The 20541-nt window shown below is 37.3% G+C and overlaps 1 protein-coding gene and 1 non-coding gene across 2 annotated transcripts; both read left to right on the forward strand.

Annotated features, from left to right (window-relative positions):
• The first annotated feature begins 425 nt into the window (after positions 1–425).
• On the forward strand, positions 426–2314 carry LOC115703819 (uncharacterized). The gene has a single exon (XM_030631050.2). It carries the CDS (start codon positions 1281–1283, stop codon positions 2178–2180), a length of 900 nt encoding a protein of 299 aa, XP_030486910.1. The 5' UTR covers positions 426–1280; the 3' UTR covers positions 2181–2314.
• A 14319-nt stretch (positions 2315–16633) lies between these two features.
• On the forward strand, positions 16634–16739 carry LOC115703261 (small nucleolar RNA R71). The gene has a single exon (XR_004009039.2). It is a non-coding gene; the product is annotated as a small nucleolar RNA R71 (small nucleolar RNA).
• Positions 16740–20541: the final 3802 nt, after the last annotated feature.

A 20541-nucleotide genomic window follows, 5' to 3' on the forward strand; every position in this document is an offset into this window, starting at 1 on the left:
TCTATCTAATACTAATAATAATCTAAATCCCAAAATAATTGCCATATGTGGTGGTCCAATCCATACCTTGGTCCACCCAAAAGACATGACAATTCATCAAATGCTAAGACCTTATCATAGTAAATCATTGTTGCTTATAATGACAGCACTATAAAATAAACGACAAAATTAACCCATTATAATTTGTCCTTGTGGTTCTCTTATATTATATGATATATATGTATATATACAGCTTATTAAATAAAAGATAAATAAGCCTTCAAATTCCATGATTAAAATGTAAAATGTAGTTTTGAAAGGTATTGAAACAAAGGTTAACAAGTGTCTAGGTCTATGCACAATGAAGTCCACTTTTGGCTACATAATAATCTAAATGTTAGTCTTGCATTATATAAATTTACTCAAAAGAAATGGAAAAAGGGAAAAAAGTAAAGAAGGTAAATATTGGAGAGATGAAATTGTGGACAAACAGTAAGATAAGATAGTGAAAGTGTAAAATACTTGCCTTTTTTTTTTTCTTTTTTCCTTTATAGCTTTTTGATGATTTTATGTTTGTCTTAATCTGGACAGTTATGGGAAAGTAAAAATATATTCCTGTTGAGGGAGGTTTCAAAAGTGTAGTCCCTTTTTTTTGGTTGTCTTCAAGCTTTGAAATCTTCAGCTCCAATGCATGTGTAATGTCAGTTGAAGAATGAGGCCCATTATGATTCTTTTAGTTATATACAAGTAGAAAAGAAAATATATATTTATATAAATAAGAAAGAAAGAAAAAAAAAAGTGACCCATCAATGAGAGAGGGAGAGAGAAAGAGGCAAAGAAGTTTTTGTATAACGTAGCATAATACGCCAGCCTTTTCCAGCCAATACCCATTTGTGACTTTGTCTGATTTCTTTCATATTTAGTCCTTTCAACTAAATCTTGATTTTGATTAGAGCTTTCAATCTTCTTTGCCTATGTTTTGTGTCTCCAAAACTAATTGCTCTTTACTTTGGGGGGTTGTTTTAATTTTTGGAAACAGATGGTAACAACAGTTAACAATTGCACATAAATTTTGGGTTTGAAACAAGAAGACAGGACAGCAGGAGCGAATCGAAGTATTCAGAAGCTAAAGTTGAAGCATTTGCCTAATGGTTTTGTGATGTTGTCCAAATATATGAAGGTAGAAGTTCCTTTTTTTTGTATCAGTTTTTACTATGCTGCTGCTGTGCCTGCATTTTGAATTTTCTAGCAGACAAGCCTGACAAATCATCACCAGAAAAGGTCTGTCTTAAGCTGGTATAATGAAGGATTTTCCTTCTTGTTTTGGTGAAAATGGTATTCAAGTTGCTGATTCTTCATCTTCGAGTACTAGTAAAAATGCTCAAAACTTGGTTACCTGTGTGTACCAGTGCAAATTACGTGGTCGTTTATGCTTGATTACCGTAACATGGACGAAGAATCTGATGGGTCAAGGCCTTAGCATTGGGATTGATGATTCAGCCAACCAATGCCTCTGTAAGGTTGATATAAAGCCTTGGTTGTTCTCCAAGAGAAAAGGGTCTAAAAACTTGGAGGTGGATTCAAGCAAAATTGAGATGTATTGGGACTTGGCTAATGCCAAATTTGGTGCTGGCCCTGAACCATTAGGAGGGTTTTACTTAGCTATCATATTCAATGGGGAAACGATTCTACTTCTTGGAGACATGAAAAGAGAGGCATATAGAAAGATTGAGTCTGAACCAGGGCGCTGTAATGCCATTCTTATTGCCAAGAGAGAACACTTATTTGGGAAGAAATTCTATGTTGCCAAGGCTCAGTTTATTGATAAGGGTCAGACACATGATGTTGGTATTGAGTGTGACACTGTTGGGCTCAGTGATCCTAGTCTTGTGATACGCATTGATAGTAAGCCTGTTATGCAGGTGAAGAGGCTGAAATGGAAGTTCAGGGGAAACTACACCATTTTGGTTGATGGGTTACCAGTTGAAGTCTTTTGGGATGTTCACAATTGGCTCTTTGGCAATGCCATGGGAAATGCTGTTTTTATGTTCCAAACTTCCCTCTCAGCTGAGAAGCTTTGGTCTACCCATTCTGTTTACAATCCTTCTCTGCTCTCTCGGGCTTGTTCTCAGCAAATGAAAGAATCTCAATCACAAGGTCTGGGTTTCTCTCTAGTATTGTATGCTTGGAAGAATGAATAGAGTTGTATTTTTTCAGTTTTGAGTGTTGATGATATTGGAACAATATGCTAATGTTGATTTGATTAATATATGTGATCCATACAGTAAATGCTAGTAAAAAAAGAAAGAAAGAAAGAAGACTTGGTTGGTTGTTCTCTGCATTTTTTTTCTCTTTTTAAGATAATATGCATAGCATGATGAATTGTATACTCTTATGTTTTTCAGTCTTTCATCAACTGCATCTTTACATAACCAGTTCCTAGATATTAATACAGTTCCAACTGAAACCTAAGAAAATAGACAAAATGATGCTCAGTTTACTTATTCTGGGCATTGTTTATTTTTGGCATGAACTAGACTAGAGATCTTTGACTCATTAAACTTGGAAGTTAGCTTCTAGAACTATATCCAGAAGCCATGGCATAGGTTCTGTGACCATTTTCTTCTGTTTACTTTGATTTATACAAATCTTGTACTTGGTACTTTCCATGAAATTTCTTATCTCTGTCATTTGTTTATTTCTGGGGTTGGTCATAAACTATAAAATGGACTGTAATTTACATGTGCCAGTATGATGAAGTATGGAATTTGAAAGTACAATGATGGAAAACACAGATAACATTTTTTCCTGACGAAGATATGATAATGATATTCCTCTCATATGTTTATGCAGATTTGTTTATACATTTGGCTCATTTTCTTGTATTATTGTAAGAGTACAAAATATTAAATAAAATGTCCCTTAAAACTTTTTGTAACATCTTCGATAGGCATATATCAACATCAGTTTGCACATTATTGAACCATTTACACACCCGCATTTATTGTTGAGAGCTTTAGTCTATTGCTGAAATTAGGTTAAGAAGCACATGATATGATTGGATTTTTATAGTTTTTATGTGTTAAATTACGAAATTAGAATGTATTTTTAAGAAAAATTAATCTCCCACTAAATTGATCATTATAGCTCGAGGTGGTGAGATGGTGATTTCTAATTGAGAAATTTGAGTTAATTTCATCTTAGTTATTCTTAATCATTTTTTCTTTTCAGGGGGTTCATTATTTTTTGTTTGCCAATTAAAACTCATTAGTTTTTTCATTATTATTATTTAATACGATCTAATTGTATGTTGTTATGTCTGTATTCCTAAATAGGACATGTTTTTTTTTTGATCAACAACAAACTTCTGTCAAAAAAAAAGTAGAAACCACAAACAGTACTACATAGTGTCCATACAATTTATTTTTGTCAATTGTGTTTGTATGTATTGTTTCTCCATGGAATAGTTGAAGAAGAGGGGCGTGGTGTGTTTCGTTATAAACATGGTAAAGTCTAGGAGACTCCTCTTGCTTCTGTTTGATAATTCATGTGTTCTAACTTCTAAGAAGAAGAGGCCAAATTGTGCTCTACTGGCGAAACCATTATGGCTTTGTATCTTTCTTTGAATGTCGACATTTAATCTAATCAGTTTTCGTTTTGTTCTTTTGCATTCTCTATCCTATTCAATTATTTTATGGGTCATATTCATATAAGATGGTGCTCATGCAAATTTATGTTAAATTAAGCCTTACTTTCTGTGTGAACCAAATTTTTGCGTTAAGAAAATGTATATAACACGAATTGTTTCAACAAATGTGAAAGACATATAATGACAAGCATGATTTGCTTTCAATTCAGTAAAACAGTGAGCATTTTGCTCATTAAGGCCAACTCGATAGAAGCAGAAAAACTTGGTGAGGGGGACAATATGCACAAACAAAATTTTAGAGGGCAATAATAATTTTTTAAAGAAAAATACAAAACATAATAAAAAAAAGAAAAAAAAAATAATTGAAAAAGGCCTTGGCCCCGAACTTCAAAAAGCTCTGTCCCTAACTCGAATAGTGAAAACCAAATTTAGTATTGAATCAAAATATATCAAATAGAAGATTTTAGCACTAAATTTTTATTTATTTTAACCATATCACTAAAAATTACATTAAAAAATATATTCCTTATTATTATATTATTTTATTAATATAATAATAATAATATAATAATAATATATATTACATCAAATATATATATTACAAATAATGTATAAACATTAAATTATAAAAAATTAAAAGAAAAAAATATTATACCATGGTCTACGCTTTATTAATATTAGTGAGACAATATTGAAGAAGAAGAAAATAAAATCTTGAAAATAACGTTGAACAAGAAACTCCAAGCTTACAAAGTTCATTGGCTAGAGGAGCTTCCGCGAGTCCTTTGGGCATACATAATAATATAGAGAACTTCGACAAGGCACACACTATATTTAATGACTTACGGGTGTGAAGCAGTCATCCCGATAACCACCATTCCTTCTCACAGGCGAGACACTTATGATCCAACCCGTAATCACTCTCTTCTCCAAGAATCTTTAGATTTCATTGAAGAGCTCTAGGAACAATCGCAAGTTCAACTCAAAATGTATCAAGGCAAGATTTTCAGGCACTTTAACGCTAAAGTCAAAAGTTGTACATTTGAAGTAGGAGATCTCATCCTAAGAAGAGTATTTCTAGCTTTACAAGAATCGGGAGTGGGGGTCTTAGGACCTATCTGGAAAGGACCCTATGAAATTCACCATAAAGTGGGTAACAAAACATATCAACTAAAGAGAATGGATGGATCAAAAATTTCGCGTGCTTGGCATGCAGACCACTTACATCACTATTACTAATAAGTTGGGGGTGCTCGGATCTAAGCATCTCTTTGGTTGAATTGTATTTTTTTTTTTTTATAATTTTCCTTCTTAATGTAAGCTTGCAGCCATAATGAAATAAAAATGGAAGAAATTCACAAAAGAATTTGTATTTTTGTCTCCAGACACAAGCTATATTTTAAACAAGTGACCAAGAATTTTGAGACGTCCGAAATTCCTAGCTCACTTGGGGGGTAATATACCTAGCTATGTGCCCTAAAAAACATACAATGCCCACTTATTATTTCTATTTTTTTATATTTAAATTTCTCCGGTCTTTTTAAAACTTTGAAGGGAAACATCGCTTTAATTTCAATACGTTTTTAGCCTCTTTCCTGGTAGGAAACGTCACCTAAAATCGGTTGCATATTCAGCTTGTTTTTCCTCGCCAGAACAATCGATATGTTTTCAGCCTCTTTCCTGGAAAGAAAATGTCACCTGAAATCTATTGCATTGTCAGCTGGTCTTCTGGCCAAATTTTTTATAAGTTTTGTGCAAAAAGTCTGATTAATAAGACTTGCCCGAAATCCCTCGCATTTTTAGCTACCTTTTTTTAGCATAGTTTGGAAAAATACCTATTGTGCAACAAGTCAGTTTTGTTGTTTGAGATTACGACAGGGAAATATAGTCTGAATGTTGACGCATTTTCATTCTTGTTTCTTGGTAAGCAACCTCGCCTGAATTTTGTTACACTTGTAACCCTTTTTCCTTGTTAAATTCAAACAACGAACCTTGTTAGGGCAGGTGGATTAATACTATATTTCATGTAGAAAAAATAAAGCTATGCTTGGAAAATAGAAACCTAATATTCTGTGTAAAAGCCACTTTATTAACGCATTCAAATGTAACATCTACTCAAGTAGTTAATCTTAAAGTACCCAAAAAGGAATCAAGTTCTGTGATCCCTTTGGTGGTCCGGGAACTAGATAATGCTCCTTCTATGCTACTTACAAATTAACTAGCTAAAGTTTATGTGCACCATAAAGGAACCTTAAATCACCTAAAAATGTTGGATGTATGGAAGAAGGACTTGCTACTTATATGCTTCCAAAGCTCAACAAACGACCTAAGGTTAAGAAGTCTAAGGCTTGAAGCTTTGGCTGTTGGAACCAGAAGCTCTAAGCATCCTAAGACAACCTATCAAGTGGCACAATAAACAAGCAAAAGCAGAAGCTAACATAATCATCATGTAAGAAGTAAGGCAGAAATGTCTACATCTATTACAAGAGCCTCGCGGTTAAGGCATAGTTAAATTGTCTTTGCAAAACAGAAAAAAGGGGCCCAAATCCCCAAAATGAGTTGAAGATAAAAAAAAAAAAAAGGAGAGAAAATCAAGGCTAAGGAGGGTCTTAAGTTAGATTTGGGGGTAGATCCTAAAGTTGGTCTTGGGGAGGGTCCTGGAGACCTAGAACACCATTCCGTGAAGATATCTCCATGACTTCTGCAGAGTGCTCATCTCCAGATTCATCAGCATGTGCCTCAATGGCATCAATGTCATAAATATTAAGATAAGTATTTGATTCGATGGCCTCCACCCTTAGAGTGTACTCTTCCTCGTCTACTCTGAGATGTTTGAGAATTGTAGGGTCGTGTTTCCACAACGTACGAAGAATGATTGAATGGTCCAAGTTCAAGGATCTGAGATGAACCTTCTCTGCATGAGCTTCCACCTCAACCCTCACCTCAGCTCTCACTTTTGCAATGTGATCCACTGCATCCGCTGAGAGTTGGCAAGTAGTCTTCCCTATTCTTTTCATGGAAAACATGTTGGAAGTTATTTTACCAGGAACTTAGATCTACTCACAAGTATGTTGATTTAACAACCTAAATATGAACTTCTAAAACGATATGAAATTAAACACATAAGAGTATTAGAAATCTTACAGTGATTGCAGCGGAATATATGTCTCCTCCCACTCAGATCTCTAACCCTTGATTCCTTTCTGTAGCAGAGTATAATCAAGATCTGAGCCCGAAAGTCCTTCTTTGTTGTTTCTGAATTCTACACAGCCTTCCTCACTATGATTGAGGTATTACTTGATGTGTGTGGGCACTACTCTAGCACTCATACATTTCGAAACAGTGAAGGAATAGAGAGAGAGAGGGTGGCGGCTCAGAGAGAATTTTCTGAGAGAAAATTCTTTCAGAATAATGCTGTGAAAAGGTTGTACAGTTGTGTGCAACTCTGAAGCCTTTGCCTTCTATTTATAGAAGACCACCAAGGGCTATGATTGACATTTTGAATTGGAAAAAATCAAAGGGAAAAGGAAGCTAAGTGGCCGGCCTAGGCAATGTGGAAACAAGGCTTGCCACTTTTCCAACTTTTCTTTTCCTACACTGATAGTTTCCTGTTTTGTGAAAAACTGTCAATTCCATTGTTCAACCATATTAATGACAAATCTAATTATTTAATAATTAAAAAAATAATTATCAAATAATATATTATCATTTATTTTATTAATAATGAAACTAATTAAAGTTTCCTAATTAATAAATATGCCCTTCAAAATCTCTATTTACTGTTTTGCCCTTAATAAGTGCTAAATTCTCAAATAGACAAGTCCATCTTGAGAATTTTTAATTGATTAATTGTTGCTATAAATTATAAACGCTACGCAAGTATACGCAATCAAGTAGTAAATCTCACACAGGTGAGGTCGATCCCACAGGGAATTGGATTAAGTACCACTAAATTATACTTATGATTCTATTCGGTAAATCAAAAGCAATTATGATTTAAAAAACAGTAAAATATGAAAGAAATTCAGAAAACTTAATAACACAATTTAAAGTTGAGCAAGATGAGACAATAGGGAGGAGAATCCTGTTGTTGTTTACCCAAATTGTTAATGAATAATTACTATCCTATTCTTGGAGTGAATGACAGATTATGAAATAACCTAGCTCCTTTCAGATCTTCTAGATTCTAAATCACATGTTATCTAATTAATTCCTTAATTAAACTAACATGAAATCAGCATTAAGTAATAATCTACTCGTCACATAAGTCATGTAAATACTTTCGTTTCACATAGAACATCGATTATCTTAATTTTAGCATTCTCAATTCTCACTTTTCGATTTTGAATTGAGATCATAGAACATGCACGAGGGTGATCAATCTTAAACATGAAATTAAACACAAACTAAGATAATTTCACACACGAGAATTGAGGAATGGTAATTAAACATTAACTAGGCAAAACATTAAACAACAATCATCATCCTCCTAAATGGGAAATTTAGTTCGAGAAACAAATCCATAACCATTCTATAGCAATATTCAACATAAATACATTAAAGAGGAATAAAGAAAAGAAGCGTTGGTGGATGAATTACGGATCTTCACTTGAATCTCTATACTCTTCCTAGCTCTCACGTTTGTGTTGTAGGGTTCCAAATCGCTCTCCTTGACTTCCAATCGCAGTTTTCTATTTATAATTGAAATTTAGGGTTCGATGGACGAAAATGCCCCTGGTCCGTACGGGATCTCGCCGCGGCCAAGCTTCCTCTCGCGGCGAGAATATTGAAATTTGGGTACTTTACGTATCTCGTAACTCGCCGCGGCGAGCTCTTCATCGCGCGGCGTGATGCCTTTCTAATTCTCGAGATCCCAGCGCGGCCAGAGTTGTGTTTAGCGCGGCCGGATATGCACAAAACTCAAAAATTGAGTTTTCTTCGGCTCGGCACGCCTTTTAACGAATTTACGCACACGAGACCTCTTTTATTCCAAAGAACACGAAAACATAGAAAACAAGCGTAATTAGTCAACACGACTAAGAATGCACATAAATTGGATCCAAACATAGGCTAAAAATAGCCTAACAAACTCCCCAAAGGCGACTCTTTACTCGTCACAGAGTAAACTAAGACTAAACTAAAAAAAAAAAAGCGACAATGATAAATGAACTTTCGAACAATTTAATTGTTACCACCACTGCACAACTTGATCCATCAATAACCGAAATTTCACTTGCCAACTCTAAGGCACTAAGTTGAATGTGCAATTTACAAGTAAGTAATTCATACAAACATAAAGCATCGCAATTTCCATCAATATCACAGCATTACAACTTTCCAACATCCAGCAACACATGATCAATAAGTTTGAATGACATACCTCTCTCCACTAATGTTGACAAATTTCTATTTGGAATCAATAGGTCTTTTTCGGTTAGCATCACATGGCTTAGGTACATGGGTAGGTGAGAAGTCATTTAGGCTATACTTATACCATAAGCACGATTATACCAAACAAACACAGACAATTCTTTTGCTTTCTTTCCATATATCCCGAAAACGAAATAAGAGATTGCGATTTTTCTTATGTGTGTACCTCATAATTTTCTTAACTTTTTTTTTTTTTTTTAAGAAGACACATTTTTTTTTCATAGGCCTGACACACAATATTATTCTTTTTTCTTTTTTTTTCAATCTCTCATTCATACACTTTATATTTTTTTCACTACGACTAACATTCCCCCGAACTTGTGAGGCTCATGGCATAATAAGATATGTTCAGGGTGAAAAGAGTTTAAAATAACGAATTTAGCTCAGTTAAGTGGTGAAAATTTTTTTTCAAACAGGCTAAGGCTCAACTTTGGGTATACTATGGTAAAAAATTCTTAGGCAGGCTTGAAAGGCTCAATCGTTCCAAAGAAAACTTGCCTAAATCACTTTCCAAACAAAAATCATCAAGGATTTCGCTTGAAGAGTATGTCAAACAAATTCTATTCCATGTTCAATCAATCATTCCACAAACCAAATAGAACGGAGGTGATATGTGAGAATAGCAAATATTTTAAATCTACATGAATCACTTCCTAGCACACATCCAATTTAATTCAAACAGTTGCAAGTCAAGCACACAGTTATGTTTCAATCCATTGCACAAGTGAATAACAACAATTTCATCCATCTTTCAATTTAGCTATCACGCAAGACTAAAAAAAACTAAAACAAACTAATGCGAAAAAAAATAAATTAAGTTTCCCCCCCCCCCAAACTAAAATGCACATTGTCCCCAATGTGTGAAAATAAACAGGGGTGAGAGAAACTTACCGAGCCCTTAAAAGGGGTTTGGCGGCGGTGGTGGTCATAAGGGTTGAAACGGGGCGGCATGAGAAAATAGTTTGGATCATCCACACCGATATTCATCCTCGTGACAAGTGTGTTCAATTGAGCCACTGTTTGCTCATCGAAGATACTCCCTGCAGGGCCATGTAATTTTGCATATGCATGTTTCTTCCGAATCGGATAATTCGAGTGATTGTGGTGGTGTCTTGCATGGCGGGGTCGAGGCCCGACAAGACGTGGTGGTTCGATGTCCTCACGTTCCTCTTCTTCTGCTTGCGGAGGACCTCCTTGAACGGCGGTTGACCATGAGGATGAGGAGGTTTAAAGCGAAGAACGATCGCCAAGTTAATAGGGCGGCGTAGGCGGGTGCCTTTGTATCATATGAGTCTTGTGGTACCCCATGTTTCTCACATAGATCGATGATTATTCTGACCAACCCAAGTCCTCCACCGGAAGATCCCTCAACCATAATGTCAAAGGTCGTTCGAACAATATCCCCCACATTCAAATTATACCCTTTCATAATGCGAAGTAAACCCATTTAAGTCATCCATTTGAGCATCGAGAAAAATGCTTGTTGGGGAGCATCCTTGACAAAGTAAAGCCAAGCCTTGGCCTTGGATTGAGTTCACATCGGTACAATTGGTATGGTTCTCCATTAAGCTCATGGAACCTAAGGCCAGGATACCCTAGAGTCTCAGCAATATCCACATAATTCGTACTTCTCTCATAAAATTGTCGTTTCAAGGGTTGTTCTTCATTAGTGAAAGTTTGGAGATCATAAAGTGCATGAATAGCGGCTGTGGTAGCAGGCACTCTAACCCCCCTAACTCTAACTTTGCCCTCTTCTCTTTCAGGCCAGTTGGCTAAAAATTCCAAAGCTAGAGTTTGATTACCACGCTCAGTGACATCTTCGAACTTAGTCCACTGCCTCTGTAGGATTTGATCCCTAATAGATGCAAAAGCAGGGGGAATGTTGGCAGTTTGGCTTAGGTTGACAATGTCTATCCCTCTATCTTCAATGAATGCCCTATCTTTCAATTTCAAAAACCGCTCTTGAGCCTCCATGTTGGTGAACCTAACTCTATCGAGATTAGAGCGTCCCCTAGATGGGTTGGATGATGAAGCTCCCTCCTCATTAACCCTTGACCTCTTTGGACCCATAGCACCCAAATTTTTTCTAACTTTCAAGATTTTTCAAAATTTTGACAGCACTTCCCCTTAAAAATCGACTTCCCGGGATTTAACCCTTTCACAATCACATTCAATTGACTCACCACAATAATATTCAACAATGTATGAGCAACAATTCCAAAAATTTCAACACAAAGTCTAATACTCTCTAGCAATCCACAAATAATCCAATCAAACTTGTGTAGAGAAATTAAAATTTGTTACCTCAATGAAAATCACTCTTTAGTCAACCTCCATTGATGAGAACCTTGAAGCTTTAGGGAAGAAGAAGGTGAATAGTGATTTTCTGAAATTTGGGTGAAATATAGGGATTTTGGGATGGATTTTTAGGGGAAAAAGGTGTTAGATGAGAGAAATAAGGGATGATGATGAATTAGGATGAGAGTTTATGGATAATTTTGAGGAAAATTGGTTTGGATGGGGTTAGATGAAGAAATTAGGTTAAAAAGGGTGGTTTTCGGCTGGAGAAGAGAGGGTTTGAATGTGGGGTGTTGATTTGAAATGTTAGGGATTTTGGGATTTAAAAAGGCGGCCAATCTCGCGCGGCGACGCGACACAGCAGCCTCGCGCGGCGGGAATCTAGTGAAAATAAAGGCCTTTCTGTAAGACCAATCTGGCCGCGGCGGTATGTCTCCTCGCCGCGGCTAGATATCACCCAATTAAGGTACTTTCTGTAAGGACATTTTGGCCGCGGCCAGACATCCCATGGCGCGGCCCGCGACCAAAAATATTTTTTTTTTTTTTTCGGTAACGAAAGCAGAATGAACAACAAGAAAAAATAACGATAAAACTTAAAAAGAGTTCAACTAAATCAAAAAGAACACTTGGGTTGCCTCCCGATTAGCGCTAACTTTATCGTCGCTATCTAGACGTTGATCGGGATCTTGAAGTGGCGCCGGAATCATGGCGGACTTGGTTTGATCAAATTGACCTCCCAAGTAGAGCTTTAATCGGCTTGTCCATTCACTTTGAAAGTATTAGGACTTTCACCTTTTAGTTCAACTCGCTTTCCGTAGGGAAACACTTTGATCACACTTAAATGGCCACGACCACCTTGATTTTAATTTACCGAAACAACTTTAGTCTTGAGTTAAAGAGTAGAACTTGTTGACAGTTGAAACTCCTTTCGACTAGATTTACGTCATGCCATCTCTTAGTTCTTTCCTTGTAAATCTTGGCGTTTTCATAAGCTTCATTTCGAAATTCTTCCAACTCATCCAAGCTGTAGTAGTCTTTTCGCTGACTTTTAAATCCACGTTCAAAGTTTTCATTGCCCGATACGCCTTGTGTTCTAGTTCCATCGGTAGATGACAAGCCTTTCCAAACACCAACGCGATATGGTGACATCCGATTAGGCGTCTTGAACGATGCATAAACCCACTGATACGTCATCCAACTTTCTTGACCAATCTTTCCTTGATCTCTGCCGTTTTCTCAGAATCATCTTTATTTCACGGTTAGAAATCTCGGCTTGGCCATTACTTTGCGGATGATAAGGTAGAAATTTGTTACTATGACGAACACCATATCTCGAAAGGAGTGCTTCGTGTTTGTTGCAAAAGTGACTCCTTCATCGCTTATGATTGCTCGGGGAGTTCCAAACTAAGTGAATATGTTCTTTTGAAGGAAGCAAGAATTTGTTTTACCATCATTCGTGGTTGTGGCTGCGGCTTCCACCCATTTTGACACATAATCCACGGCTAATAGGATGTATAGATTGCTAAACGATGAAGGAAAAGGACCCATAAAATCTATCCCCCATACATCAAACAACTTTCTCTTCCAAGATTCTGTCAAAAGGCATTTCGTTTCTCCTTGAGATGTTTCTGTACGTTGACAACGATCACATGCCTTCACAAAAGTACTTAGCGTCTTTGAAAAGTGTTGAAAAGAATCCACTTTGCAACACCTTGGCGACATTCTAGTTCCAGAAGTGTCCCCCACATGGTAAAGCATGACGGTGATTAAGAATGAGTACATCTCCTCTTGACACACACCTTCTTATTATCGTGCGCACGAGTGCTTGTAGAGGATTGACTCTTCCCAATAATAATCTTTCACCTCGAAAAGAACTTCTTTAGTTGTTGTCGAGATAGCTCGGGAGGAGTGATATTGGCGGCCAAGAAGTTAACATAATCGGCATACCATGGTACCATCGGACTTTCCCTCACACTAAAGAGTTGTTCATCGGGAAATTGTTCATTTATTTGTACCTCTTTTGTATTCGACTTTCTTCCATTTCTAGTCTTGACAAGTGATCGCTGCAGGGTTCTCTGTACCCTTCTTATCTTTTATGTCTAGATCAAATTCTTGCAAAAGAAGAACCCATCGAATTAGTCTTGGTTTGGCATCCTTCTTAGTCATCGAAGTACTTGATTGCAGAATGATCTGTATACATCAACTTTATTACCAATCAAATAGGGTCGAAATTTATCGCATGCAAACACTATAGCTCGCATCTCTTTTTCTGTAGTAGCGTAGTTCAGTTGGGCATCATTCAAGGTTTTGCTTGCATAGTAAATAGTTCGAATACCTTGTCAACCGTTGTCCCAAAGCGCTCCAATAGCATAATCACTTTGCATCGCACATGATTTCAAAAGGTAATTCCGGTTTGGTGTAGTCACGATCGGTGCGAGATTAACTTCTCCTTGAGAATTTGGAATGCTTAAGACAATCTTTCCCAAATTCAAAAGGTACTCCACTTGTGAAGATTGGATAAGCGGTTTGGCCACCTTGGAGAAATCTTTGATAAATCTTCTATAAAACCGGCATGACCAAGAAGCTTCGAACTCCCTTAAGCGAAATTGGAGGAGGCAAGTTCTCAATTGTAGATACTTTGGCTCTTGTCAACCTCGATACCTTCTTTTGAGATTTTATGTCCCGGCACTATTCATACCGTAACCATGAAATGGCACTTTTCCCGAGTTCGGCACCAAATTAGAGAGTCTTCACATCTTGCTAAAACCAACTCACGAGTTACTCGGGCATTGGTCAAACGATGAGCCAAACAACTTTTGAAAAATCATCCATGAACACCTCGATGCACTTTTCTATTAAATGCGAAAATATAGCCATCATACACCTACGAAATGTTCTTTGGAGCATTACATAGCCCAAATGGCATTCGTCGAAAAGCAAAAGTACCATATGGACATGTGAATGTTGTTTTCTCTTGATCCTCGGTGCTTATAGCTATTTGGTGATACTGAGTATCCATCAAGGAAACAATAGTACTCTTGTCTGCCAACTTGTCTAACATACGATCGATGAATGGGAGTGGAAAGTGATCTTTTCTTGTGGCCTTGTTGAGTTTTCGGTAGTCGATGCAAATTCTCCATCCCGTGACGGTTCGAAGTTGGGATGAGTTCATTCTTCTCATTCTTTACCACCGTCATCCCTCCTTTCTTTGGAACAACTTGGGTGGGCTCACCCATTTCTTGTGCGAAATAGGATACGCTACCCCGACATCTAACCACTTGAAGACTTCTTTTCGACAACCTCCGCTTCATTGGTGGATTTAATCTACGTTGTGCATCGATGGTTGGCTTCACTCCTTCCTCCATTAAGATTCTATGCATTACGGTTGAAGGGCGATCCCTTTAATATACGCTAAAGTCCATCCAATGGCTTTTGTATGCTTCCTTAGAACCGTAATAGCTTATACGTCTCTACAGAAGATAGGGAAGAAGCCACGATAACGGGAAGTGTCTTATTTTCTCCCAAATATTCATACACGAGATGCTGCGAGTAGGACTTTTAACTCTAGTTGAGGAGGCTTTTCGGTAGATGGGGTAGGCTTTGTTGGTATGACTCCTAACTCTTCATAATATTTTCTATTCGAGAGGTCCATAAGAATCGAGCCACAAGCATACTCATAAGCTAAGCGTCTTGTTCCACCACCTCTTCTTGTACCAGTCGGATTAAGAGGATCTTCGGCATGTGTCTTTGTCTCCACCAATTTGGTCCACCACATCAATTGCAAAACGGTTGTTACTAGGCGTAGGATAGGTCATTGCTTTGAGCACATTAAATACAACTTCATCTCCTTGTACCACTTAGCTTTAACTCTCCTTTACGAACATCGATTAGTGCTTTCCTGTTGCCAAGAAAGGTCTCCCCGGGGATGATAGGAACATTACTATCTTCTTCCATATCCGGAACAATGAAATCGATTTGGGAAGATGAACTTGTCCACCTTTACTAACACATCCTCAATGACTCCTACTAGGGTGAGCTGCGATCGATACGCAATTGAAGAGTTACGGTAGTTGGCTTTGCTTCACCTACTGCAATCTTTTGAACAACGACAAAGGCATTAAGTTAATACGCTCCTAAATCACATAGTGCATTTATCCTTCAATTTTACCAATAGTACAAGGAATAGTGAAGCTCCTGGATCTACGAGTTTTGGAGGGAGTTTCTTACGTAGAATAGCGCTACAACTCTTGATTAGAAACCCCTTTGTCTCATAGTCTTCCATCTTCCTCTTCTTTGACAAAATTTCCTTCATAAACTTCACATAACAGCATACGCTCTAGAGCTTCGGCAAAAGGAATGTTAATGTGAAGTCTTTTGAAAGACTTAAAAACTTGGTGAACGCTTGTCTAAGCTTGACTTTAAGCCTACGAGGATAGGGTATTTTTACATGATGATCAATATTAATCGGTGGAGCATTTGTGGTGGTCTTGGGCTATCGATAGCCTTCTCTTGTCGGTGTTGGTGTCGGCACGCGGTTGAGCATTTATTTCTACATCTACCTCGGCTTGGTTGTGGTAACTCGGGAGCCATCATACTTCTTACCGCTCCTCGGGGTAATTGCCTTGCGGTTTTCTTTAGGATTAACTTCGGTGGTGCTAGGCAAATTTCCTTGAGGGCGGGTTGCTACGAGTTGCTAAATTTGGCCCATACGAGTACGAGTCTTTAATTGAAGATCTAGTTTCGATCATGAATTGGAGCGATAAATGCTGTACCAAACTAGAACTTCCACTTAGAGAACATTCTTTGATTAAGCGGTAGTTCGATTTCTTTGTTGATAGAACCCACTATTTCTTCGGTTGTTATTAGTTGAACCCATAATTGTTGTTGTTGTTGTTACGTGAAAAATTCCCAATGGCCTTAGCTTCATCCATTGGCAAATCATCCACATCACGCAGCACTCAGAAAAGTGATGACTTCACTCCACATAACTCCTGAAACAATTTGGGCTTGCTTAACGCATACTGCAATGATTTTAGTCAATGCCTACGGCTTTGTTGTTAACTTTGTGATGGCATCGACTTCTAACACACCGACTACCTTCTTGGATTGACTCCTTTCGGTTAGCCCTTTCTGGTTGTTTAGAGCCATCTCCTCAATAGATCATATGCCTCATTAGCACTCTTTCTCATAAAAGCTCCAGCGTTGCTGCATCTATTAGAGTTCTAGTATTACCAACCAACCCCGTTGTAGAAGTTGTGAACCGGCATCCACTTCTCTATACCATGATGGGGACACCTCACGATCGGATCTTTAAACCTCTCCCAAGCCTCATGGAGAGATTCATTATCTTGTTGGCGAAATTATTGATTTCTCCTCTTAGCTTTGCGGACTTAGGCGGAGGAAAGAACTTTGACAAGAATTTTGTTGCCGAGATCATTCCATGTAGCAATAGAATTCGGTGGCAAAGAATTCAACCAACTCTTGGCTCGTTCTCTGAGCGAGAATGGAAACAACCTCAATCTAATGGCATCGTCGCTAACTCCATTAACTTTAAAAGTTTCACGAAAGTTCCATGAAGTTAGAGATGCAAAATTAGGATCTTCGAAGGGAGACCACCAAAGGCGGGCGAAGGCGCACCATTTGAAGGATGGCGGGTTTGATCTCGAAGTTGTTTGCATCCCTTTGCGTAGGTGGCCTAATACATGTTGCACTCCGTCGGAGTAGGGAGAATGTAATCTCTCAAGCTAGCTTACGGCCATTAGCTTGATCTTCCACGGCGCCTCCATTATTACCATTATTACGCCCATTGTTCCCGACATTATTGTTCACATTGGCGACCATGATTTACGATGTTTCGGCGATTCTTTGGAAACTCTTTCTTGCCTCTTGTTCTTTCGATTCTTCACCGCAAGTTTTCTCAATTTCGGGATCAGGCGAGGTAATATGAGCGATTGTCCTTGACGGCGCATGCAACTTAGGATTCTGAAATAAATCAAGAAAATATTGCAAGAAAAAGGTTAGAAAAATCGGCAAGAGAAAATATACCAAAGTAGAAGTTAGTATAATTTTATGTAATATTAATCTTTAACAATTCCCGAGCAACGGCGCCAAAAACTTGGTGCTATAAATTATAAACGCTACGCAAGTATACGAAATCAAGTAGTAAATCTCACACGAATGAGGTCGATCCCACGGGGAATTGGATTAAGTACCACTTTAAATTATACTTATGATTCTATTCGGTAAATCAAAAGCAATTATGATTTAAAAAACGGTAAAATATGAAAGAAATTCGGAAAACTTAATAACACAATTTAAAGTTGAAGCAAGATGAGACAATAGGGAGGAGAATCCTTTGTTGTTGTTTACCCAAATTGTTAATGAATAATTACTATCCTATTCTTGGAGTGAATGACGGAGTTATGAAATAACCTAGCTCCTTTCAGATCTTCTAGATTCTAAATCACATGTTATCTAATTAATTCCTTAATTAAACTAACATGAAATCAGCATTAATTAATAATCTACTCGTCACATAAGTCATGTAAATACTTTCGTTTCACATAGAACATCGATTATCTTAATTTTAGCATTCTCAATTCTCACTTTTCAGATTTTGAATTGAGATCATAGAAACATCACGAGGTGATCAATCTTAAACATGAAATTAAACACAAACTAAGATAATTTCACACACGAAGAATTGAGGAATGGTAATTAAACATTAACTAGGCAAAACATTAAACAACGATCATCATCCTCCACTAAATGGGAAATTTAGTTCGAAACAAATCCATAACCATTCTATAGCAATATTCAACATAAATAAATTAAAAGAGAATAAAGAAAAGAGCTGTTGGTGGATGAATTCGGATCTTCACTTGAATCTCTATGCTCTTTCCTCTCTCGGTATGTTTTAGGGTTCCCGAAATCGCTCTCCTTGACTTCCAATCGCGAGTTTCTATTTATAATTGAAATTTAGGGTTCGATGGACGAAAATGCCCCTGGTCCATACGGGATCTCGCCGCGGCCAAGCTTCCTCTCGCCGCGGCGAGAATATTGAAATTTTGGGGTACTTTACGTATCTCGTAACTCGCGCGGCGGCGAGCTCTTCATCGCGCGGCGACGGTGCCTTTCTAATTCTCGAGATCTAGCGCGGCCAAGTTGTGTTTAGCGCGGCCGGATATGCACAAAAACTCAAAAATTGAGTTTTCTTCGGCTCAACACGCCTTTTAACGAATTTACACTTTTGAGACCTCTTTTATTCCAAAGAACCTGAAAACATAGAAAACAAGCGTAATTCCGTCCCAACACAGCTAAGAATGCACATAAATTGGATCCAAAACATAGGCTAAAAATAGCCTAACATTAATTAAAATCAATTAAATGAGTCTTACAAGTAATATCATCTCAACTAGTGAGGGGACCATGGGTCTATATATCCGAGCTTCCAATAAGCAGATCTAGAATTTACCACTTAAATTCACTGACTTATTAATTCTTCGTTGAATCCACACATAGAACTCAGAATTGCACTCTCAGTATATAGAATGCTCTATATGTTCCACCATATAGACACATTATTAGTTATCCATTGTTATAATCATAATGTGATCAATGATCCTCTATATGGATGATCTACACTGTAAAGGGACTTAAATTACCGTAACACCCTACAATGTATTTTATCCTTAAAACACTTAACCCTGTATAAATGATATTTCAACTAAGTGAAATGAGTACTCAATCATTTATCTCGTTTGGTTAAGCTCGAAGGAAATCACCCTTTGCTTACTATTCGCCAGATAGAAGCTATAGATTCCATATTTATGTTAGCGCTCTCACTCAATCGCACTACAGTGTTCCCAAAATGTATGTATTGCCCAGACTAAAGATTTAGGCTTAACTAACAAATCAAAGAACACGAATAACACTCTTGAAATTAAGCCTAACCATATCAGGATTTAGATCATGTGATATAGGATCAACTTATGATATTGAATTGAATAGATGTTTACGGTAAGTTTCAAAATCTAATTCAAAGTTCAATATCGGTCCATTCCAATGCATACTCCATGCATCCAACCTGAGCTTTACTTTAACCTATGTTCTGGAAAGAACATAACATTTCTCCAAATGTAAGTAAACTCTGTTGTAGATTGTCATATCAGTGAAACCCAGTGTTCTGATAAATCTAGGAATACTTTATTCACATAGTCATGTTTATTTTCCACTGTGTTGACAACACAATAAACATGATCAAGTATGTGAAAAGGGTTTGGATGAATTTATAAATCAAATAGACAAGCAATTGATTAAGTGAACCAAAACATACACAAGTGAATGAAAAATTACTTCTGTTACTTTATTGATATTGAATAATCTGGATTACATTGAAACAGAGTTTTATTTAGGGCATAAAACCCAACAAAACATAGCTAAGATAGCCTTCCTACCATTATCCAACTAGAATTAGGATTTTTTCGTCAACTTCCTCTTGACACTAGCGAAAATATCTCGCTCCTCCTGAACACAATACAAGGTCTCAACCTGAGAATCTATCCTATCATGTTTCTTTATAATTACCTCTTTCAGATTCTCCACGTCAATCTGAGCACCCTTGAGCAGTAAATCTTTAAGTTTAATCTAGGTATACAAGCCTTTGATCTCCCTATTCTTATCATTAATGGTAGTTCTCTTGATCACCTCCTAAGCTTTGGCTTGATCCTTTGCTTCTATAGCTTGCTTGAGCTCTATGGTAAGAGATGTTATCTTAGATACCAATTGGTCTCGTTCGACCTTATGTTCCTAGTCAGCTTTGGCCTTATACTTAAGATACATTTGATGGTAATTATCATTGGCCTCTTGGAGTGCCCTCTGGCGATAAGCCACAACCCCACCCTTGATGTGTTCAATTTCTTCCTCAGCATTTGCATTAACCTTTTTCATCTTAGCCTTAGCCTCTACTTTGATCCTTTCGACCTCAACATTGGCACCAGTTTTGATCTTCTCAAGTTCAAGAGATAAAGTTTGTTTCTATTCAAGTAGGGTCCATTTTTTGGCCTTAATTTGATCAAGTTCCATGACCATGGCACCCACTTCCTTGGAGGTCCTTTCAGTGATTAGCGTCATCTAGCATAATGAAGAAATAAGAGTCAAAGGTACAATATAATAACAAAGGAAAC

The sequence above is a fragment of the Cannabis sativa genome, chromosome X (genome assembly GCF_029168945.1).
Source record: "Cannabis sativa cultivar Pink pepper isolate KNU-18-1 chromosome X, ASM2916894v1, whole genome shotgun sequence".
Taxonomy (NCBI): Eukaryota; Viridiplantae; Streptophyta; class Magnoliopsida; order Rosales; family Cannabaceae; genus Cannabis; species Cannabis sativa.